Below are 25,060 nucleotides of genomic sequence, written 5' to 3' on the forward strand. Positions count from 1 at the left end.
GAAATCCTTCACGCACTTTTCTACTAGGCTGAGGAATATATCCCACCCTTTTCCCATTGGTCATAGACCGGGAATTTCTTTCAAATGCAATTTAATCTTTTCTTACTGTAAAATGCAATACATTGTCTTTTTTGTGAGTATTGAGTTCCAAATCAAATTGACATTGCGTTTGTGTGAGCAGACTCACTAATGCCGTCTCCCAATATCTTACTAAAAATCTGCATTGTTCAAAACAAGTCCCTCCAAAGATCAACCTGGATTCAATGCAATCATGCTGGACCATTTTATCATTGCGTTGTTCTTCCTGGTCCCATATATTCATTAACAAAGTATGTGAAACTACAGTGGCGCATTGATAAGAAATTACTCAAAACACTGTAGATATTTAGCAATAGCACTTTATTGAACACAAACAACCCTAAGCCACAATACTGAATGACAAGACCAATTGGCTGCAGCAAACATTTTATAAAATAGATTCAGGTTTTTCATGTCACTAAATTCTCTTTTTTTTTCTTTTAATGTCAGAAAGACAGATGCGGGTTTTTCCAAAACAGTGAATGATCTTATACATATTTAACATTTTTGTAACAAATTATCATTCACGTGTTCACACAAAGGAATAACAAGGCAAAGTGCTTTCAGGATTGCATTGTTGGGAAAAAAGAAAAGAAGAAAAAAAAAAGAATAATAAATGAATGGCTTGACGTTTAGGTGAGCTAGTGGGTGAAGGAGAAACAGTGGGGTCCTGTCCTAGAGGTGGTGTGTGGGCATTGCCTGATCAAAAAACCTCAAGCCTTTCACCCATGTCCTGTACCCCTTGAGCGATGGGGGGGGGGGGAGGGGGGCAGACACCTATATAGCAGAATTTGGTTTGGAGTAGACGGATGACTTTCGAAGGCATACGGCTTGAGGGTCAGGGGACTCACCCTCATACAGGATAGGGAAATCTACCTCACGTATTTACCGCACGACAACCTGTGGTACAGCTGCAGGGCGAATGGCTAAGCCAGAAAACATGAAGCTGTAAACGTCCTAGTACGCTGTAGGGTGGTATACGTGAGATATATATATATATATATATATAGATATATACATATATACATACATATACACACACGCACTGTATTCAGTCAGTATACACACACAGCATATGCACAAGAGGAATTCTAAACAGATGGTAGTTTAAATAAAAGTAAAAGTAGTTATTTTCAAAAGATGGTTCTTGTGGCCATGCATTACCGAATGTTAAAGGGGAGAGACTATCATCAGAATCTGCATCATAGCATTGTCTGGCTTCACATTCCAGTGGTATTTCTGTTGTATAAATGCTTTTCATAAATATTTTTTTTTTCTCCACGTCAAATAGACATATACACAACATACAGCACAACCAAGCACACTTCATTATGTGTAACTACCATTGCTTATGATAGAACTGTATTCCCACACGGTGAATAGATTTGCTTTAAGTCAAAAACAGGTGGAGACAAACAATACACAAGGCTGCAAAACAAGGAGGTAGGAAAAAATGCTACTGAAAACAGCAAGTGATGCTAACATGATCGTTTATATAAATAATTCACCTATGCATCAGGCTTAAGGCTTAAGTCATACTTTGTGAAACGACAACAAATGAGCCTTTTAGCCTGGACTTCTTGAATGCACCCAAGCACATACAGTCTCTATCCTGGTCAACTGTTGAGAATAATTATGGTTACATCGAACAAAACGTTAATAGGTCAGGAAGAAAACGCACCAGACAGACACTTCCTATGTGGCTTTCACACATTGTCCTGACCCAGAAGACTAGGATGCCAAACTGGGGTGCTTAGCTGCAGTATCCAAGAAATATTACAGGGTGCTGTCGTCGGCCTTACAGAATTTGAATCGATTTGAGTCATTTGCCTGCATCCTTAGAACTGATCATGATTTAAATGGGCTAACTTAATTAGAGTAAGTTCCTTGGTCCTGTCGTCATCACAGGTCTACAGACCATGTTGCTGGTGATGGCATCGACTCCTTTACACACAGTAGACTAGTATATTTGCAGATTTGTAAATGAGGTAATTAGCGTTAGGCTAAATAGGGAACCCTGTCATTAACGAACATATGCCCACTCCATTCACTACCAGCAAAGCAAAAGGGGTTTCTAAAACCAATGGGCCAAGATTGTGAAAACAAAACTTAAAACATAACAACTTTGGAATGTTGGGTCGACAAGCCAACTTTTTGTGAAGGTGCACCAAGAAATTATTTGATTGTAACTCATCATATGCCCTGATCCAGAGTCCTTCTACTCATATAAAGGGCTCCTTGGTATTATTCCCCAGATAAGCCACTCAATGTAAAACAGGCAACAAATATCTATCGTTTTTTTCTTCCAAAATCTGTCATGAAGTAAGACTGCCTCAGTGGCAGACTTATGCCTGTTTCAGTCCAGTTGTAATAGGATTGTTAATAGCTTTGAGTCGCAATAAGGGATCAACATCAATGGTGAAGCGGAATAAACAGAAAGAAAAACAGCTAGGGTACTACATAATGTCAGAACATGCAGTATACATCCTTTCCTACAGTAAGCTATTCCTAATAGCACATTCAAGGGGGCTCCTAAAGGCTGTTCTATAATTGAAAGACCACCAGAGTCCAAAACAAGTATAAAACAGCCTTTAGTGACATTTTGTCTGATATGGCTCTGCTTGAGTATGATCAAGCTTGGTGTGAGACTACTTCCACTGTGGGTTCACAGAAAGAGCAAGTCAATAAGGTGCTCCGTCAGAAGATTGCTGCCTTAGTTCACCTGAATAAACACCTGGGTGTCATTCAGCTCAGAGGGTCTAGGGATATACATTGGGGGAAACATGTTTTGAACATTTCAGGGTTTCTGTTTTTTTTTCTTTTTCTTTGTAGTTTTTTTACTCCTTGCAAATATATGTTTTAGTTTTTTCTTTCCCAGACATGTCCTCTGCTGGTGAAAACAAACGGCACTTTCAAGGGGAATGTTACTCTAAAACCACAATCACAGGACCTCCAAGTAACAGATTCTGAGAACACATAGGCTATACAGTAGATATAAATCTCATGAGTTTCTTAACTGTACAAGCTTTAGGCTACACACTAAAAAGGGAGGGATACATAGGAACCCTTAATGCTCAACAACGAAAACAAATATATTATAAGGCATTTCATAATTCCTTTTATCCGCATACTTCACTGACAGCAGGTCTAAAATATTTGAGAAAACATTTCATTCAAGGAGGAAAAGGATGCATATACATCTACACATGCAAATGAACATGTCTATCAGCTATTAACCAGATTCAAGGAATTAGGTCTAAGTCCATAATACAATACCATCAAAGCCCATTTATTAAAATAAAACACGCGGCCTACTCAAAATCTATCTTCAACTTGTGCACAGTCCTTTCTCTGAGCAGGCAGCGTTAATAGTTGAATATCGATCACAGTTTTAATAATGTAATATCACACACTCCACTATCAAACGTCACTTCTCTGAACGCAAACACAAGGATTGTTTTGAATCCCCAATTTTCTACAGGAGAGTGACTTTTGGTGTTAACAAATAAGGGCATATTAAATATTGAGTTTAACTTTTCCAACTGAGGAAGCAATGATAAACAAAAGGTTATTGCACTTTTATCTTTTGTCTATTTAAAAACGAGGTCAGCGATAAAGATGATTCATGCCTAAATAATGCCGTAAGAAGACAACAAATGTTACACTACTTCTAGAGTATGATCACACTGTTATTAACACTGCACACAGCTAACTACTGCAACCCTACTTTAGTTTAATCAGTCTACCCTAATAACACAAAACAATCTCCACAATCAATTTGCAACACAGTCACGACAAACAGTTATCCTAAACATAATCACTTGTATCTTGTATGAATGTACCATGTGACAACTCGGGACTGCGTTGATAAATCTGTCTTTTGACTACCAAAAAGAGTTGAGAACAATCAGAATTCATATGCTCTGGTGTGAGACAATTGTCTTTCTACAGTTCATGTGTTGCGACAATCTAATCTCGTCTTCCCTCACTTCACACAAGTCTCATGCCTTTCTTCCCCTGCATGCCAAGACTTCACACAAGGCTCCTTAAAACTCCATGGTTTTTAGGAGCTTGGCTTAGCCTCGAGGTGCCATCTTTGGATTTGTGCTTTTTGTACACTATTAAATCCCTCACTCTTCCAATGTTTGATGTGCCCAAAAATCACATCAGGGTAACATGCCCTTCATTTTGCCACCCTAACGGAGCACTCGGCCACCACAGGCCAACCCATTGGAAATGCAGACTATTACAAGAGGGAATTATTTAGGCTCTTCGGACTCATGTCGCGTCGAGTCGAGTTCAGAGGGAATATGAGCCTGTCAACTGTAGTCTTGTACGTTCATTGTGTGTATATATTTGTTTCCCATTATAAGGCTTCCGGGAAGAACAAATGGAAGACCGTACCTTTCGGTAGTAACAAATAAAAGGCACCATATGCCACCACTGCGCTGGATATCACACTGGTTCTACTGGTGGGCGGGTTGGTGAATAAACATGGATGTGGGTGGGGAAAGGCGGTCAAACTAGCGTTAGCCGTACAGTAAAAATGTTTTACTTAACCCATTTTGACCTGGGAACGATTCTGCAAATGTCTTCTAAATCCTGACTGTTTTCTTGAAAAAGCTGTTTTTCTATGTCAGTCGTTCTCAAACACTTTCATGTCACTTTTCACGATTCTTCAAAAATAGCAGACCTACAAGCTCGTGGCGCGCCACTCGGTGGCGCGCTATGAGCTTGTAGATCTGCTATTTTTCAATAGCTAAAGCATAGCATAATGCCAACACCAAAAGGGGTTCCCGGCCCAAAATGGGTTAACGTGTAGAGGTAAGGTTACATAGCTACCATCATCTCCCTCTTTACACTGGGCTGTACCCTAATCATTATGACTTTGCCCTGGATTTACACTCATCTGCTTCGTATACACAGTACAATCCGTAGTGCTCATTTAACTTGTAGTGTCAAAAATGACCTGAAAGGCTCAATTTTACAGCTAAATTAAATTTACACCGGATTTCACCGTGACACAAAGACACGAAATGTGTTAAAAGAAAAGTAAAAAAAAAAGGATTACTATTCTCTTCAATATTAAACAGGGGACTTGTGCAACATGCATCTACAGAAAAAACACTCACGCACACTAGTAGAGAAATCTAAAACTACTGGCATCAGGAGAAGACAAAACGGGAAAATAATAATAAAATAAATCACAGAGAATCGATGTCAGCGTCGTCACACAAAGATCACTGATGAGGTAAAACCGCAGGTCCAATAAAAACGCAAGGTGCATTAAACTGCCCCCTTTGTAAGGTAGGAAACATTAGACATCTGCCGACACTAATCTAACACTTCTGCGTAGATACATTTCTGGTTTAGGCTGGTTTAAGCAATTACGCTACCCTTTACAAGATGGATCAAAGAATTAATTCTTTGTTAACATAGCCATACAAATGTCCTCACTCAATTTAATTTCTCAGAGGTACTCCACTTTTATTCTGTATTATTTGGCTCTGGACAGACCAAAGTTTGATTGTTTATCAGTGAATTATGACCGATTCTTTCACAGTGGCAAATATGGCAATATCCTAATCCTAAACCTCTCAGAACAATCTCTGCAACCATGGCAACCTTGAGCTATGTGCTACCTCATTGATTTGTGTGCTTTATGACACCCACAGATGCCTCTATATTCTGATTTATACTTTGTCACACAAAGGTGTTGCTCACCGAAAATAGCTGATCTATAAGCTTGCAACGCGTTGCAGATTCGCCAAATTGTGATCTTATAGATTAGCTTTTCCGCATGCAACAGTCATACAAGCATAAATTAAGCATTAGATCAAAATTAGCCAAGAATTTAGCAATCCAACAAAGTAGCATAACTCTGGGGGTGATGCAACTTATCAGGTACTGCCAGATATCACTTCCGTTTAAGCTTTTAAGGCAAAAGGCTCAACAGTGGATCAAAGAGTTGAATTGAAATTTGCCATTTATGAGCATTATTTCAAGTAAGAACCGAGACATCCATTGAGGCAACTCAATTTCATTTACACCATGCTTTAGTGGACATCTAAAATTATATTTTTCTCCCCTGGTAACACACATTATAAACCACATTGTTATACAAACAACCCTAGGGATTGCTTTGCCAATACCAAAAGGACTGACTATATTTCTCTGAAAGGTCCAATTATAAAACAGCTTTATAGTAACATTAAATCTTAACAGAATACTTGCGCTAAATGACTACTATCCCATGCAAATGTCTTCTTAGATTTTATTTCCTTTTTTTAAACTTAGTTTATTACCGTTATACCCGGCAATAAAGGACATGCAGCTCCAAACACAAAATAATCCTGACTATCTACTTAAGTTACTGACCAAGTTAATGTTTTATGTCTAAAGGCAAATAAAGGTTTCTATGGCACTAGATGGGTGTAGCTTAGGTGCATTTTTGTCAAATATAGGCTATAAAATGTGTGTGATGGCATCTACTGTAGTCCTTTTTTTATATCTTGTTTTCCGAACTGTAAGGCAATCTCAATGGAATGGATGAACACAAACTTTACTATATTTATCTGACCTCCTGTCATCGGTTTACCTTGTAGGCTACGTTTCACACAAAACAGAGGGGTAAAGAAATTAGTTAATATTACACAACAGTTGGCCTATACTCTCAACAGAAATGCCAAAACCTACCCAGACCCTAATCGCAGGAAGACTAATACACAACTAATATGCAAGATAATTATAGGTTTTTCCTTTTCCATGCTACCTGTATAATTACATCTACACAACACAAATGAAGAGCAATATTTTTAAAGTCAGGAGAAAGCAAATTGTCCTGCTCTAAACTGACCCTACATTCATTTCAGTCAGTAAATTCATGGCTCAGATTTGAAGGTCAGACTGTAAACTGCTTGAACATATGCATAAATCCATTGCTGCTTTACTAAGGGGGATCATCCCCCTTAACAAATTTTGGCAAAATAGGCCTCATTTGTGACCAAAGATTCACACATCTAACCCGCATTTAAATCTTCCATTGGCATCTATGCTATGATTTACTGAATTGGCCTAAATGGATGGCAGTGCAATATTTGTGCTGCACACGATTACACACTCTCTCTATTGCTACAATTGGACCGTTCACTGCTTTTCATTACTGACTCTGGATATACTGTATATGCTCCTTTTGTTTGATCCATTTTTACAACAAAACTGCGATCTACCTCCATGCACAAGTACTCATCTACCATTGGTACACACAAAGAAAAGCACATAAGAATACTGTGACACAAAAAAGTTCGGTTACAATTTGTATATTTGCAGGGGGGCAATGGCTCCATTTACTGGCCATACATGGACATCACAAGAGCAAGATCTCTGCCCATTCCGACCTGTCCGCGAACAGCTGACGGCAGAGGAAATATGTAGGCCATTTCTTTTAAATTATTTTTTGGAAGAGCCTGAGGTGTTGTATGACTTTCACCACTTTGCCGCTGCCTAAAGTCAGTGCCTGCCTTTATAATAGGAGGTTGGGTAATGTGACCTAGTGACATTGTTAGACTAGTCGCCCCAGAAAAACAAAACAAAATGTCTGGGTGCTTGCTACAGCTCCCCAAGTGCTTAGAGATGACACTTCTGTTTTGTCAATGATGCATTGTCAGTATACAGTTTAGTTGCAGCCTTTGCTTGTCTTTCGCAAATCTCTCTTCCGCTATTCGGCTGAAAAAACTCATGCATGTAAACATAAGTACATACATACATTTGCTCCATTTTACACACTTAGGACCTGAATGTACTAAAGTGCGTGCTTGACTATCTAATTAAGTGCTGTAGGATCAAGAAACTATATATCATGGACCATCCCATAAAAAAGACTAAATATTTTTTTCCATTAATATTTCTGATTTGATAAATGAGTTTTGTCTGCTGCATTAACACAGATCCTGAGACTACAAAAATGTATCTATTCCTACACAGATCATATAAAACATTAGAAATCCCTTTGTTCCACAAACCAATTTGACCCAGAGAACAAAGGTTGGGAAGGGGAATGGGGTCAAATAAGTCCATTTCATTTCAGTCAAGTTTCGTGATCATTTGAAATCGTGAACTAGAAATTTTAACTTTCTGAAAAACACTAAACTGTTATTTCACTGCTCTGAAATGGAGTTAATGCCAATCTTAAGAGTATCCAGTAAAGTACAACATGAAAGACTGTTTGCAGTATTTTCATGACAGTCTAGTTCCTCCTCTCTAACTCTAATCCAGTCAAACTCCAACTAACGCATGTAATTGTGCCATTTTGTCATGAGTTGATATGAAATATCTAGTCAGTGACAATGATCCTTAAAACTGTTGTTATGAACGCACCAATAGATGGCAACAAAGCGCAGAATGGCTAGGAATAATGTCCAAGTCATAAAAAGCTCTAGTGGTCTAATACAATCATCTTTAGTATGTTAGTACCAAACATCAGGTGAGGCGACGACAAAAGGAACGCCAATGAAACAATTATTTGGATTTTTGCTATTCCTGAAATAAATAAAAAAAGAAAACCGGTATTGGCCATAGTGGAGCGTCACCAAATTTCTCTCTCAAGTTTTCTCTTAGCCCTATATTCATTTTTAGTTGAGGGTTAGAAATTCACTCTGGTCTCTTATGACACCAGGACACATAACATTGCATTTATTTATTTATTTTTCCACTGGAAAACTCTGGTTCAACCGTGTTCAAAGCTGTCGCTAGGCTATCGAATAGTTGAAAGACATAAAGGAATCAAAGCTAACTAAAAGTCTCAGGACTGGTCATACTCTGCTATAAAGCATTCCAACTGAAATGATGATGCGTTACAGAAGGCAGGGATCAAAAGGCATTTCATGAGATGCCATGAAGGTGATCCAGTGCATTTGTATTGACACTGACAGTAAAATGCCCGCTGCACAGAGCCATTCGTTTAGTCTTTAGATCAGTTTTTTTATGAACTGACAAAAAAAAAATTAAATAATCAAAAACATTCCAGGGAAACAAAAGCCCTTGTGACAGTGATTGTCTATATAATAACGCTAAAATCAAAAAAGGCCAAAAAGAAAATATTGCTTGAAAACTGCCAAACCAAAAATAACTCTCCATCTTGTCAATTCTATCAGAGCTGACCACCAGAGAAGTCAAGATACAAGCTATTAGATGGAGAAAATTAGATCACCGGCTCCAAACACGGCATTAAGTATGAGCTTGTTAAAGTCAAAAACGCTGACACTTGGTTCAACTACAGACAACAAAGACGTTTTAAGAGACTTTAAAAAAAAAAGAACTTGATTGCTCTCTTTCGATATTTAGGCCATTCTAATTATGACATCTAATAATGGAAAAATAAAAATACTGTTCATTAAGTCAAGAGATGGGAAATAAATTGAAATGGCTTGTTCATTTATGTGCTCAGATATATGACGTTTGGATGAGGTGTTGTTGGCAGATATTACTAGTAAAGCCTCTTCATCTAAGAGATAAACAAGGCCTCAGTCAGTCACTATCCTACAGTAGTTCTCTTGTCCTACGGAGAGAACGTTAGGCCTACGGACCCTGGGTGAAGATGAAGCAGCTGCTAAACGAGTTGACGAGGTATATCAAAGATCTATTGTCTTTCTCTGTACAGTACAGTTCATCTCAAATAAATAATTTATAGCCATAGTAGTGTTGATCAACTTTGGTCATAACGTATATGCTTAGAAACATTCTAGCTTAACAAACACTTATGTAGCTTCTTTTTTTTTTTTTCGTTATGAAGAGTCAGCACTGAGAACAAAATCGATGTTAGAATGCCGACCCCAAACATGGATCTCCTTTGGAAGGAGACCAGCGTTACGTATTCAGCAGCATTAACGAATTCTCTTCTGTGGAAAAAAAGCGCTTTTCTAGGCCGTACATTAAAAGTATACTACGGAAATAACCTCTTTATGACCCTTTTCCAAATTTAGAAATTGTACTGTAGTACACTGGCATTGCACTCTCAAACAAATTTGTACTTTTCCCTTGTATGGTTCCTTCATAAAAATCTAGGCTAATGGACAAAAAGAAAAAGAAAAGAAAACCTCTTTGATCATTCTTTTTGGGGAGGCTATGCATTCCTCTACAAGGTCACAAAGTCTGATCCAAGATGATATGACTTTAAATACTTGAACGATATGGAACAAATGACAGACAAGGATATACAGGTCTCCATGCTATTAGTTGTCAGTTATATAATTATGCCAACGTGATTTTAAAGGGCTTAATGATTCGGGGGGAATGGCCAGATTGCCAGGCTGTTTCAGGCCGCCACAGCTCATTTTGAGTGACCTTGTAGAGCAAATCAGACTCTTAAGTATCGAGCACTACTGGGGACATGGAGGAATGGGATCTAATTGCATATTAGGTTTGACTGCACCTCAAGAGAAGACCAAACACTCACACGCGCGCACATACAAACACATACACACATACATACATACATAGAGAACAGACAGGTGGGGGTGGGTGCTCTCCTGGTCCTCTGGGCTGTGTTAAAGGGAGTCGCCCCCTGGTGGTGGTGACGGTGATAGCAGCTGACTGTTGGGGGTGGGGTGGACAGGGGGCTGGGACGGGGGTCGGGGGGGGGGACGGCCTCACTCAGACAGACACCCATCCAGGCCGACCGGCGCTCCGTGGCGGTCCTTGACGTAGCCGTTGTGGAGGCTGCCGTTGGGCATCAGCGGCACGCAGGCGGCCGTGATGCCGCAGTGCTTCAGCAGGTTGAGGCCCGGGGAGGGGGAGACGCTGGGCGACGAGCAGGAGCAGGAGGAAGGGTCCCCCCGCTGGGGGAAAGGCTTCATGGTGGAGAGGATCAGAGCCAGGCAGTCAGCCACGTCCTTGTTGGGGGCACAGGCCAGGGCTGGGGTGTGGCCTGTCACAACAGCACGCGGCAACAAAAACAACAAACAACAAACACAAATCAGCCAATCAGCGGTTTTTCCACAAGCAAGATTTTAATCCATTCTGACCTGAGATCAGATTCATACGAGGTTTCCACTGGACACACACTGGTCTGATTGACCCATTCTGACCTGAGATCAGATTCTAAAAATGTCAGTCGTTCTTCGATTTTTCAAAAATGGCAGACCTACAAGCTCGTATCGCGCCACTCGGTGGCGCGATATGAGCTTGTAGATCTGCTATTTTTCAATAGCTAAAGCACGACATGATGCCAACACCAAAATGGGTGCCCGGTCAGAATGGGTTAAGGTGTGACACAAAATGCGCACACATCCCACAATAAACTTGAACAACTTGAACCGCAGCATCCATGATCTGGGGGGGGGGGGGGGGACATTATCCAAAAATAGAAGCTCTACAAGCTCACGTGCACCCGTTTACAAGGTCGGGAGTGTTTACAAAAAGTATGTGGTAATCTACTATCATGCTGATGTAACTAAATACTACAGCTGTGGCGAGAGTGAATGACTGGAGCAGGAAAACAGAATGGAGGAGGCAGGATGTGTGGGTTCATCACCTTCCTCGTCCACAGCCAGCACGGTGGCTCCTCTGCTCAGCAGGGCCTGGACCACAGTAGCCAGGCCGTTGCGTGCTGCAAGGTGAAGGGGCCTGCAGGAACACATCAGAGACATGGATCAGGGTCAACATTCTGCCACTGCGGTGAAAATCCAACATCCAGCTGCTAGGTGCGATGGAATACCTAAATCTCTTTTTCTTTTCTTTACACATTTTCAACATCAACATCTCCAAAATAAAAACACACATTCCCAGGTTCTAAAAATAATGTAATCAAAGAAAAATATAAGCCCAACAAATAATCTGGCAATTTCATAGTTTTAGACTTTTAGATAATATTAGTAGGTGCTCACATTTGCAGTGTACTGTTGGTGGCATTAATGAGAGTTGGATTGTGGATCTCTCCCAAAATAAGCAGGGCACACATCTCATGGGCCTAGAAAACAAATCAAAAACAGACAAAATCAAAACAACAAACATTAATTGATGTTGGTTTCCATTCCTGAGAAAATGAGCATTCTGGATTCCATTACGTCTACTTGGTCGTCAAGAAGAAACTAAATGTTTTGCTCAGTTTCCTGCTGGTGTTTAGCTTTTCGTAGGGGGGCAGAGATTAAAATAGGGTGCATTTTGCATCCCAAAACACAGCTTATAGTTAAGGGACGCAATAAAACAAACAACGGGATGCACTACTGTACTCAGCATGTACAGTAAAAATACACAAAATCATGTCTTCTTCTGTTCTCTACATGAATATAACCACATTATAACCATATAAAATGAAATGAGAGTTAAATGCTGCAATTTGTAAAAAAAAATAACAAAATATGACTCTTAACGTCGCTGAAGTGGGACTCATCAAATGTCCCTGGGACCCATCTAAAAGACCATGCCTGCATCCCGGGACTTATTACATTGAAAACCTATTTACATCACTGGGGGGGTGAACAACAGTGATGCATATGATGATAACCTTGCTGCAGGCCAGGTGAAGGGCAGTGTTCTTGTTGTCGTCCAGCAGTGTCAGGTCAGCTTTGGCCCGGTGAAGTAAGATGGCTGGGTAGCAACACAAAGACATGTTATCTCCTGCAACCCTACACTTGACCACAGCATCCACAACGGTTCTATTAGCTCACCGACAACTGGGCTAGATTTAGTGCCTATGCATCCATGCGTGTCTTGATGAAGATGTGAATTTAGTGCAGGTTTGACTGATGCATGTGTGTATTTATGCAGGTATCTGCCCCCTCAAAAGGAGACCAATCACAGCTTCATAGACAAATTCAGAAACGGGTCTCATGGTCGCAGCAACTCACAGGTCTTCTACTACAATGCATGGTAGAGTGACTGATGTTAGTCTGCTCAAACGTTACTCTTTTACCTGCTTTTTACTAACACTAACTTTACAAAGATGCCCAGAACATCGCGATGAACCTGTGTAGTTTATAGCTGCTCCAACAGTAGTGGCAACATTCAACTTTGGAATGTCAAAAAGTACAACGCGGTGGCTGAGACCAGAGCCATAGAGTAATGGTTGAGACGAAGCACTCATCGAAGTCACTGAACGGCCCTGCGTACCACCTGCAGCAGCGCGACCCGTTAATAAAAATGAACTCCAAACTCCAACACTTTGAGAAGTGAGAAGAATTTCTTGACAGAAAGTAGCTCATAACATGTCTACGGTGGATTTTTATTAAACAAAAGCTTGGCAGATTGAAAGAGGATAATTCAAGCTTTGCCTACAGCTGCAATGTTTGTGAGTTTAATGTCGTTTAATACAAGCAGATTGCAAATGCAAATTGGATGAATGGGGAGTCAATGGAGGGTATTGCAACTCTAGATTCATCCCATTATAAAAAAAATCTAGAGTTGCAAATTGCGGCTAGGGCATTGGTTAAGACTGACGTTATGTATCTTTCAGGACCTTTCACTGCTCCGTCTCAACCATTACTCTATGGCTCTGGTCTCAGCCACAGCGGTGTATTTTTTGACATTCCGTTTCTCTCCAAAGTTGAATGTTGCCACTACTGTTGGAGCAGCCATTAAACTACACAGGTTCATCCCGATGTTCTGGGCATCTTTGTAAAGTTAGTATTAGTAAAAAGCAGGTAAAAGAGTAACGTTTGAGCAGACCAACATCAGTCACTCTACCATTCAATGTAGTCGAAGAGTATGTCGTCTCCGTCTACAGGAAATACGTTTGCTGCGACCATGAGACCCGTTTATTAATTAGTCTATACGAAACAGTGCCATTTCTGTGTGGACATACCCACGGTGCCACTCTGCCCCTTGTCAGCTGCAACCATTAGGGCAGAGCGTCCACTTTGGTCCACTGCATTGATCTCTGCTCCATGGCGAAGAACCAGCTGAAGTCCTGCCACGTCCTCAGCAAACGCTGCCGCATGGAGCGGGGTCCTGCGGGCAACGCAGGCAACTCATGAGCTCAGCATTACAACATCTGGAGGTATTGTTAACACAAAAACTTCATTCCGCCAATTAGAATCCAACCGGCAACTTCTCCTGGTGGAACGCTCCGTCTTTATTATTGATATCAAACGGGATCGCTGATTTCTTTTTTTTTTGCTTGGCCTTTCCGTCTTCAGTGATCCTAGACCGCACCGCACACTGCCGTTCACTTCTTGTATACATGCTGACTAAAAAGCTGAATAACTCCATGGTCTCCATGGTTTTGACAAAACACTGATGTTCGGAGGTCTCTTCTGATTATCCGGTGATCCTGATTGGAACATTGGCGTTTTCTAGAGCAAGGATGGCCTCATTTTAGCTCGCTAGAATTGACGCTAGTATTTTAGCATCTAAAATGGACACCCAAACCAAGTAGATCTTGGTCGACAGTTAAGCGTTGGCACTTGCATCCACCAGGTGGCAGAAATATGAAATATGAAGATCACAAGAGTAAGTGCTGGAAACATTACTGAATATTTCAATGGGCAAAAGCTATGGATCAGTGATCTTTTTTTATGCACTGGGGAGGAGGAAGGTCATTGACCGTGCCCTGGTGCTGGGAGACTGGTGCAACGCACAGGTCCTGGACCTGGTGAGAGCAGGAATGGACAGGAATGGACCTGGTGAGACGTAGGAGAGGCCCGGACAGGAGTCAACCCACAGAGCCTAGTCCGTCCACGTGGCAGTTCCTTTCACTCCCAGTTCTGGCAAAGTAGTTCCGGAGCATCGGATTGTGTGGCCCCGTCTTTCCCTAATGGGACTGATCGAGGGTAGTTACTGGGACGTAAGTCGGGACTTGATCACCCCCGGCCGGGTCACTTGAGTGAGGGGTTTGATGTTGAGATACCCGAAACCCAGATGACCTTAGGGATACATCACTGAGGATACGTCCCAGGTGCATCCATGTTATGTATTTTTGTTTCAGTTGTTCTAGTGACTCATAGGAATAGGCTACGTGACAACCAGGAATAGTCTGGTGACCACCGGAGAGACGGGTGGCAGCCGGAATGTAGACGGCACCCGGGAGCAGTTTGGGTTGGCGCCCCAGGCTGTGTCTTCCGTGAGGAGGAAGCCCAACAAACCCACGGTGAGGCCTTTAGGAGGCTAAGGTACTCCATAGACTCACCTTCCTTTGGCATCTCTGGTGTTTATCATGTGGACCCCCGCCGATTCTAGCAGTCTCTCTGCAGCACCGCAGTGGCCGTTCATCCTGCAACGCAGAGGATTAAGGTTGTTTATTCTGCAAAAATAATAAGCTCACAACCCATAACAACAGGGACCTATGTAGTATAGAGCTCTTGGGGGCCGCAGTCAATGAAGTCGATATGGTTTAAGTACTCACAGAGCACAGTGCAGTGGGGTGAAAGGGTTGCCCTCCCCGTGGACAAGTGTTTTGTGTTCAAGTAAAACCTCCAAACAGTCTTCATGCCCTGCGAAAGAAGTCAAACAGGCATAAGAAAAGCACAAGTGACATTCACATTTATTGCATTGTAAGAAGAGCCTGAATGCAATTGTCCAAATCAAGCCTGGGACAACCTTTGTAAGCGGCCCAGTGTAACGGGGTGTAGTCTTTGTTGTCCAGCAGTTTGTCTAGGGGGTCACTGGCCATGACGGCCTGTACCATGTTGGCCAGGATCTCCGTGTGTCCTCTGGAGGCGGCGTAGTGCAGAGGGGAGCTACCCTGGGCATCCCGACACAGAGCAGACGCCTTGTGCTCCAGCAAGGCCGTCACACAGTCATCGCGACCCAACACCGCCTGGAGTAGGAACCCAACCCATGTTCATGAATATGCTTTGTTCCGTCAAAATAAACAAATAAAGTAAAGTAAACTGGGCCGATTTCAATTTCATACTGGTGTCAGCTTCTGCTGCACATATAATAAAATTGGAACGATACAATTTCATACTGAAGATCACAGCTTATAAGAAGGTACTGGCAGGAGACACTGATGTGGAAAGTTGGGATGCGACATCGATTTTTGATTAGTGTTCTAATTCATTTTTTAAATTAGATAGCAGTCGAGAATGCGAGAGTCTATCCCGGTTACAATGCGCTAGACCTCTGCGAGATGGATTGCAGAGGTGGAACCGCATGACTTGCCGCACTCAAGCCCTGCTACTCATATGCCGAGTTGGCAGGCCTGGTTTCGAACCCATGACCTTGTGGTCCAAAGGCATGAGCTCTACCAACTGAGCTACCCAGACACCAATACCAGTATGACTAAACATTGTATTGGCCTATTCAAAAACATATTCAAACGTACTTACTGTTTTCCAAAATAGCCGGTGGAGGACATGAATGTTACATACTGTAGTGTAACTTTAATTGAAAATAAATAAAATAATAAAGAAATACTAAAATTTGATAATTATTTTGATGAATGCCTCTGATTGATCGATTTGCTAAATCTATTATATACTACACAATAGCATTCAAGGAAGACCTGTATATTTGTTCCACATAATATCTAACTTTTGACCATTGCACTTATAATTACTTGAACTTAAGTCACTTTGTATAACAGTGGAAGTTTAATTGTCACCCATGCTTATACAAAATAATATCTCACTTTATAAGGGCTTAATTATAATAACAATTGTAATTAAGCTTTGTACGAGACATTGAGGCCCTGCTGGAATGATAAATAGTGAGGTGTAGCTCTGAAACTCACCCCTCTGTGCAGGGCGGTGCTGCCCCTCTTGTCCTTAGCATCTGGTGAGGCTCCCTTCTCCAGCAGGAGATGGACACAGTCAGTGTGACCTCCCAAGACAGCTAGCATCAATGGAGTCCTGATGGAGACAGGAAAACCTTTTTAAATAAACCTTTTTTCCATCATTAAAAAAACGTTACGGTCACTTCATTTTCAGGAAACTTCCATCAACATTGACAGAAAACTACTCACTGGCCAAATGTGTCGGTGACATTGGTGAGGTCCCCCTCCTCTCCATTCTCAATCATCATGAGCAGGCAGTCTGTGTGACCACTGGCAGCTGGAAAGACACAGAAACATACCAGGACCTTTTCATGTTTGTCAAAACCCCAAAATGTAAGATGTAATTATAGTTTTCGCTAGAAACAAACAAGAATGGGAAAAACAGTCACAGGATGGAAGACAAAAACTTGAAATGTCATGTATAAAAGCTATGCGTTTGGGTAGATTCCAGGTAACCGTGACGGAGGCACATCCTCGTTTCATTTGATTTACATTTCTGATTTTATTTTCCACTGTAATGTGCAAGAATATTTTCTCCAAAACATGAAATAAGACACTCGTCACCTCCGTATTAAAATTGTCCATCTTTGTCCAACTCTGAGAGCATTACAAATATGACATAACACTGGAGGATTGTACTGCATAGATATGGGGGAAATAGCCGCTATGTTTTGACACAGTGGTTCTAATTACGGGTCTCGGGCGGTCTCATCCAGAATTCATAGAGCCTTAGTTTACCTGCGACGTGAAGAGGAGTCCACATGAGCCGGTTGTCATTGAGGAGACAGGACGCCCCCTGGGCCAGCAGGACCTCCACACAGCGGACGTAGCCTCGCTGGGCCGCCACGTAGAGCACGGAGCGGCCCGCGGCGTCCTGCACGTCCACGTAGGCCGCGGTCTCCGTTAGCACGCGCAGCGCCTGCCAGTGGCCCTTATCAGCCTGTGAGGGAATGGCATAGTCTTAACTCAGAGATTGTACAATTGTTAAGGAGGAGACCCTGTAAGGGGTCCATGTTGCTCCATGTCTTACACGCTCTTGAGTTACAAAAGCATAAAGGATTTGTATCGGACGCTATAAACGCAGACTCACAGCGAGATGCAGCGGACTGACGGGGATACTGCTCTCAATGTCTCCTAGGGCGTTAAATGACATCTCCAGGAGCTAAACAAGAAAAGAAAAAGATTACATCTCAGTATGAGTGAGCTGTGACTCGAGCAAAGCGTGCACACGTGTTTTAGTGGTGAAACTCACCAGCTCCAGGTTCTGTTTGTTGCCGTGGTAAGCTGCATAGTGAACTGCACTGTAACCCTTCGAGTTGACCATTGATGGATCGGCACCATTATCCAGAAGGTGTTCCAAGCAACTGTTAACAAAATCGATGAATGTAAGTGCACAGGGAAAGAAGAACACAGGGTGCTCGTACAAATAATATAACGATTTCACTCCAAATTAGTCGTCATGATAATGAATTTCCCATCTTTTTCAGCCAAGTAGTATCAGTGGTGACCGACTACTGACCCCTCCCTAACCCATTCTGACCGGGCACCCATTTTGGTGTCAGCATCATGTTATGCTTTAGCTATTTAAAAATAGCAGATCTACAAGCTCATATCGCGCCACCGAGTGGCGCGATACGAGCTTGTAGGTCTGCTATTTTTGAAAAATCAAAGAACGACTGACATTTTTTAGAATCTGATCTCAGGTCAGAATGGGTTTAATCAGACCAGTGTGTGTCCGGCGGAAACCTCGTATGAATCTGATCTCAGGTCAGAATGGGCTAATGGTTGGGGCTTGGGGAATGCTGCAGAGAACCACGTCTCTGCTGATACAAGTGAAGTCACCAGTCACTTATTTTCCACCCGACAGCTAAGGTTAACAAATAGTGCCCTCCCACTGGTGAACACGGCCAGTTGTGTTTGTTGGAGCGCCCGGCCAAGGTGGAAGCACCACGGAGGATCACATGAAGACAGAAGAAAACAAACAAAGTAACAGTAAAGTAACTCACAAGTATGACTCTTTCGCTCCGTCCTCATCACTCTGATGGCTTCCAGAAAAATGACGGTCAGCTCTGCAAAAAGGAAGGAAAATCATTCTTCTAAAAAGGACCGTTTACCCAAAAGCCTGGTTGAACCAACATTTACAATAATTAACTTTCAAGTGGGGGATGAACATTATAATTTATTTTAAATACAAAAGTAAATTTGTATTTCCTTTTTCCTTCTATACCCAGTGTATGTTTGGCAGAAACTGCTCACATAAATCATGACTTTTCATTCTTTGCTATACTACCACCACCACCACCAGTACACAGACGACTATGACAATATTAGCACACCAACATTCCACACTGGAAGCATCACGAGGGACTGGACCTGCACTTTAACTTTCTAAAAATGTAGTCATGTAAACACTTAATGTAATCAAATTACATTCATTAGATTAGCCTCATGATCTGAATTGATGCACAGTGGTAGTAGGCCTGTCACAATCACTACATAATCATCTAAATGCAATTAGAGATAATCGCAATACTTTAAGGTTTCTATATTGAAAAAGGTTCATACATATTCATACAGCATATCCATTTCCGCTTTTTCAATACGAATTAACAGAAATGTTTATATGGTCTGTGTTCAATGCCAAAACGGGGGGTCGTTCGAAACGGTTGAGAAGTTACCGTGTGGGGGTCCCTCTACTGTACCCTCTACTGTACTGTCAATGTACTGGCACACCCGAAATCACTATATATACAGTTAATATGTGCGTGTGTGTGTTAGGTTGCGCATAGGTGGTGAAAAACAACCATGCTGTTTTCGTGCTCAGACGCACGTGGTTGCACCACTCAAAAAAACAACTGAGCTATAGCTTGCATTGTGAGCTAGTAGATGTCTGCTGAGCTAGTAGAAGATATGGCCTAAGTTGTTACGTAATCATATATAATATAACTTTGTAATAGCTGGTGGATATTGACATTCAAACTACAGTGCTGAAATTAATACATTATTCAGACTATGATTTAACCCATTTAGGTGGGAACCCCTTTTGGTGTTTTAAACATTATGTTCTAATTTAGCTATTGAAAAATAGCAGACATACAAGCTCGTAGCGCAGAGCTTGTAGGTCTGCTATTTCTTTTTATCGTGAAAATATTTATTTCAGAAAACTGGAGGATTTAGAAGATTTTTCTTTTATTTCGACGTCAGGCCTAAATGGGTTCATCCTGACTACGTGTGTGAGTGTACCACAGAGAGGGCGGGGCAGAGTGAGCACAGAGTGCTGAGAGAGAGCCTACCTGCAGAAGGCTTGTGAGGCAGCAGAATAGTGCAGGGGAGTACAGCCTGTCTGGTCAGGCTCATTGACCTCAGCGCCAGCGCTCACCAGGGTCACAGTGCACTGGTACCTCCCATTAGCAGCCGTATAGTGCAACGGTGTCCTACGGGGGACAAAATACAAAGTGACCTCAGACACATGCTAGTGAACTTAGACAATTTTTTTTATTTTTATATAAGGGCGTCATTAGGCTAGGCTAAAATACAGATATCTCATGAGTCAGAATCTCTTGAAACAGCAGGCCACTTACCTTCCCATATTATCCCTCTTATTCAAGTCGGTACCACTACTTAAGAGCAAGTTCAGACATTCAACATTTCTGCAAAGAGATATAAACAAGATGCAATTCTGTTAAAAATTAAAATCAGTACCACGTTCTATCAGACTATATTGGGTACTTGAGTTCTTGTTTGGTCAGTCTAACAGGTCATTTGGGGGGTGTGTGTGTGTGTGTGTGTCTCACCCTCCAGAGGCAGCAGCGTGTAGACAGGTCCTTCCAAAGTTGTCAGGGGTGTTTATGTCAAACCCAGCTGACAGTACATGCTCCTTACTCATAGATGAAACTATACTATACAGCTGACCTGCACGTGGGGGGGGGGAAAGACCACTGTGAGTGTGAGAGAAGACTATGTCCAAGTGTACAGAAGCTGACAGATCAAATGAATTACTGTTGTAACACACAATCGCAGCAGGGTCACAAACCTGAAGAGAGTAATTTGCGACAACAGTCTGAAAACCCGTAGAGCACAGCTAAGTGCAAGGGAAACATTCCGTGGATCCCACGTCTGTAGAGATGAAGATAAATCAAATGTTACTGTAACCAGGTCATCTATCAGAACCTTGAAGCAATTAAACTGTTCACTGTAAAGAATATACACCAATACATTTCATAGTAACTAATAACGCATCAGTTATCATGTTGAATTCAGTGATGAACGCCCAATATTCATTGCCAGCAATGACAGTGAATATTGTTCCCATGGTGTACCTGACTATCAACCTTACTGTATGTGACCTTAGTCGGTCAGCTCTCGTTTTCTATCAATATGAAAACATTTGGAAGAACCATATTGACAACTAATAATAATAATGTATGCGGTTCGAGTTTTCTGTTACTCTTCTTTTTTACTTATTTTATTATTATTATTATTGTGTTATTTTCTTAGTTTACTGTCCGACAGTTTTGTCAGGTCTATTATTATTATTTCTTTTTTTTATAAACAAATAGGGTAGGCAATTACAAGCTTTTAGCTTCAGCCTACACCTTTTCGGGTCACTCAAGTGTCTGTATAATGTATTATGTATTGTTATACATGTGAAAGGTTCGAAATAGAAATAGATAAAATATAAACATTTGGAAGAAAGCAACTGGAGCGCACTGCCCTCCTGCCCCTGTGCCCACCTGGCTGTGTCTGCTCCGTTGGTCATCAGAGTGCTGATCAGCAACTCATGGCCGTACTTAGCAGCAACGTGGAGAGGGGTATTGCCATAGTTATCCACACAATCAATCTCCCCACCTGGCGGAGAGAGAGCAAGGAAGCACAGAGACAATCAAAAAGCCGGTTGAGAGGCAAGATAAGCCTAATAACATATACATGTACACATGGTTACCATTTTGAATGAGGATCTGAGAGCGTGTGAAGCGTCCATGAATGGCTGCCATGTGCAAAGGGCTCTTCCCTTCTTTACTCTGAGGAGGGTAAACAAAAACAAAAAAAAGGACAAATCAGTCTCGGGTGCATTGTTACATTTAACAGGGTAGTGACCTTTAAGAGATCAACATGGCAAATTACCATCACGTGAGTCAGCTCACCTGCTGGTTGACATCTGCCCCGTTGTTGACCAATAGCTCCAGGCAGAGAGCACCATTGGTGGAGACGGCAGCCAGGTGCAGAGGGGTGTAGCCACTGCGGTTGGGCTGGTTGACGTTAGCCCCATGGTTGACCAGCTCGGTAGCCACAGCCTCCTGCCCCATGTAGCAGGCCACGTGCAGCGCCGTGTTCCCAAAGCCATTGGGCTCATCGATCTTACACGGGGGGAAAAAAAAACACAGTAGTGAACATGACATCCGTGTACCTCGTTATGGTGTGTGGGGGGTGTTTAATCATTAGATCTATTGCATCCCTGTGGCATTAAATGGAATTCGGCCAATAGATAAGTCGCAAGGACATGTGCAAGTTTGACATAACCCTTCCTTTTGCGTTTTGTCTGCCTGACTGCTGAGAACTTTGCTAGAAAGATCACCGTCAGAGACATCGATACAGAATTCATTCCAACAATAACAATGTCAATCATGCATCGGCCACATGAGCACTCACCTCTATCCCTAGCCTCAGGAGGTACTTGACAATTTCGATGTGACCACTGGCAGCCGCAGCATGGAGAGGCGTGTAGCCCTGTTTGTCCTTGCAGCTCTTGTCAGCGCTGCGAGAAACAAGTAACTTCACGACCTCCACATGCCCTGCAGGAGATGAGAACACACACACACTTCTTTGAGAACTGTGAGAAATGTACAGTATATTAAGCTGGAGTTACACTTCATAAAATGCTGCAGCTGCACTGTAATGCGTGAGCTTGTAGATCTGCTATTTTCGTATGTGTGACACATGTGCAACAACTAAGACGGGTATTACTTGTCAGACGTCACAGAGCAAGAAGTCAACAGAAATCAGAGAGGATTTACAGACAGAAGGATCACAATAAAGTAATTGTCCGGTTGGCCGGCCGGGAATGCAACAAGGGATTGGCCTCATTGAAATCTATTTCAATAAGGATCCTATGCCACAGAGAAGAAAGGTGCTTACCCAAGTAGGCTGCACAGTGGATGGGCTGTCTCTCCCTCTTGTCAATGGCACTCAGGTTGGCCCCTTTATTCAGCAGTAGCTTCACCATCTACACCATAAAGGAATGATAAATACGACATTGTAGTCGTGATGGACAAACGTTTCTATATTCCAATGGAAAAATGTCATGTGAAGACAAATTGAACGCTGGTTTAAGTCTTCTCACCTCCTGGAACCCACTCTGAGCAGCGTGATGCAGGGCAGTTCGACCAGTGCGATCTGCCATGTTCAGGTTGCTCAACTGGGTTAGCAGTGCCTCTGCACAGCGCGTGGCGCGGTTGGCAGTAGCCACATGCAGAGGTGTCTGCCAGAACTTGTCCCGTGCATTTGCCTCTGCTCCACGCCGCAGCAACAGACCCACTGCCCTCTGGGGAGGTAGAAGCAATAGAAAAGGGACTTGAGGGGGAAAAAAAGGTATACACCTGCACGGCACCTTCACATTTCCTGCAGTGCAGCACTCACGCATATATGCAGTCAACACATTATTGTTGTGAATAGATAACACAATCTACACATAAAAAACTACTATTAGATATTTTTTTTTAAAGAGAATGTAAGACTGATATTCATAGCATACTTCATTCCGGGAGGCAGCCGCCCTGTGCAACGGAGTCAACCACACATGGTCTTTAGCATTTACGCTGGCACCTGTCAGACAGAGTAAACACATAATATGGCAACTTGGCAAGAAGACTCGCAAATAAGCAACAGAACATACAACACTGCAAACTTAAAGGTGCCATTACTCATTGGAGTAATACATGTGGTATAGCGAGTACTGATCTCATGTTTGTTTACACATGAGTCAACCAGAAGGCATGCAGCTCACATAAGATACCTGATTCAATGAGAAGGTCCATTATATGGACGTCACCCACACAGGCAGCAGCATGAAGCGGCGTACGGCGCTCTTGGTCCTGATAATAAGGAACGTTACGATGGATCAACCCCATGACATTTTATTTGCAGCTCTCCAATGTTATGAGGTTCGTTCTTACTGGTGGTGATCACATTTCCCAACTAATAAATAACAACAACAGTGCTACGGCATTTCCATACATTACATACCAGTGCATTGACATCCTCCTTTTTGTGCAATAATAATTGGACTTCTTCAGCATTTCGATTGAAGATGGCCTGGACCAGTGGAGGCTGCAGACACAGTGATGATGGCTATGTTAATGTTAGCTGCGTTAAAGTACAGCAATGACGCCGTTCGGCTGCGTCTTCATAAATTCATATAAACCGGGGGGTCTGTGCTGGACGTTTGGCATCTGTATGCCGCGAAATGCGAAAACAAGTTACATTTTGCGATTGCGTCCTTATCTCTTTCCAGCAAATAGTCTGATCCCTGGGCTGAGGCCTACACCAGGGGGCCGAGCTAAACTACGTCAGCCAGTGGAATGGATCCGGCTATAATCTGCTATCATCCTGGCCCTGACCCAGGCCAGGGCCTGCGCTACGCCGCCGCTGCTGCTAGAACAGACACAATGTTCTAGCATCGTCGGTCGCAATATAACACGTTTCCACGATGCAAAATATTCGTACGCGTAAGCTTGACACTGATTTGGGTACCGACAAAAGAAATACGAAATAGATATTTCACGCAAGCGAGCAGTTATTTGCCAGCAAATAGTCTACGCCTGACGTGATGGAGCGCATTCTCTAGTAGTCTAAAAGCAAGCAGCAACCCACCTGGTCTGTAATGTTATGTACTCCCATCTCCCTAAACTCAGCCAGGACGGAGCTCCTTCATGAGGATCAAACTGAGAGGTATGTTGTGACGCGCTGCTGTCTGTGTATCCACTTTTGTCAGACTACACCCATTACTGAATCACTGTAGAATTCCGTGCTGCTCTGCTGGGATCTTGGTCAGTGTTGTTGTCCGTATCCAATGTCTGTCTGATGATGATGCGCAGGCTACGACTCTACAATGGTCCGCCTGCAGGCGTGGCGGGCTGGTTTTTCCCTCTCGTCCGGTGAATTGGCGACATCGTGTGGCAACTTTTAGAATAACTCTATGGTTGTAATCCAATAATCGATTTAGAGGATTGCTTGATTGAAAATTGTATTCACATCACAGACTCATTATTGTAGAAT

The 25,060-nt window shown here is 42.3% G+C and overlaps 1 protein-coding gene across 1 annotated transcript; it reads right to left on the bottom strand.

The window, feature by feature from the left end:
* Positions 1-448: 448 nt before the first annotated feature.
* Positions 449-24,842, bottom strand: ankrd52a (ankyrin repeat domain 52a). The gene is made up of 28 exons (XM_083770239.1): positions 24,656-24,842; positions 24,029-24,112; positions 23,799-23,877; positions 23,538-23,608; positions 23,127-23,327; positions 22,922-23,009; positions 22,436-22,578; positions 21,931-22,143; positions 21,729-21,807; positions 21,520-21,634; positions 20,820-20,902; positions 20,581-20,698; positions 20,368-20,436; positions 20,080-20,220; positions 18,793-18,855; positions 18,039-18,150; positions 17,877-17,948; positions 17,525-17,726; positions 16,976-17,063; positions 16,745-16,862; positions 15,610-15,829; positions 15,416-15,503; positions 15,200-15,283; positions 13,877-14,022; positions 12,581-12,663; positions 11,961-12,043; positions 11,609-11,700; positions 449-11,002 (listed from the first exon to the last, which is right to left on the bottom strand). Exons 1-28 carry the CDS (start codon positions 24,680-24,682, stop codon positions 10,725-10,727), a joined length of 3,240 nt encoding a protein of 1,079 aa, XP_083626365.1. The 5' UTR covers positions 24,683-24,842; the 3' UTR covers positions 449-10,724.
* Positions 24,843-25,060: the final 218 nt, after the last annotated feature.

This window comes from Protomyctophum parallelum, assembly GCF_964188405.1.
Source record: "Protomyctophum parallelum genome assembly, chromosome: 7".
NCBI classification, from domain to species: Eukaryota; Metazoa; Chordata; class Actinopteri; order Myctophiformes; family Myctophidae; genus Protomyctophum; species Protomyctophum parallelum.

Coding starts and splice junctions, on each gene's coding strand:
- ankrd52a (XM_083770239.1), bottom strand. CDS start 24,682: ATGGGAGTACATAACATTACAGACCAG. Junction 24,113..24,655: donor TACATAACATTACAGACCAG/GTGGGTTGCTGC, acceptor CTGTGTCTGCAG/CCTCCACTGGTCCAGGCCAT. Junction 11,003..11,608: donor GCTGGCTGTGGACGAGGAAG/GTGATGAACCCA, acceptor CTGTTGTGACAG/GCCACACCCCAGCCCTGGCC.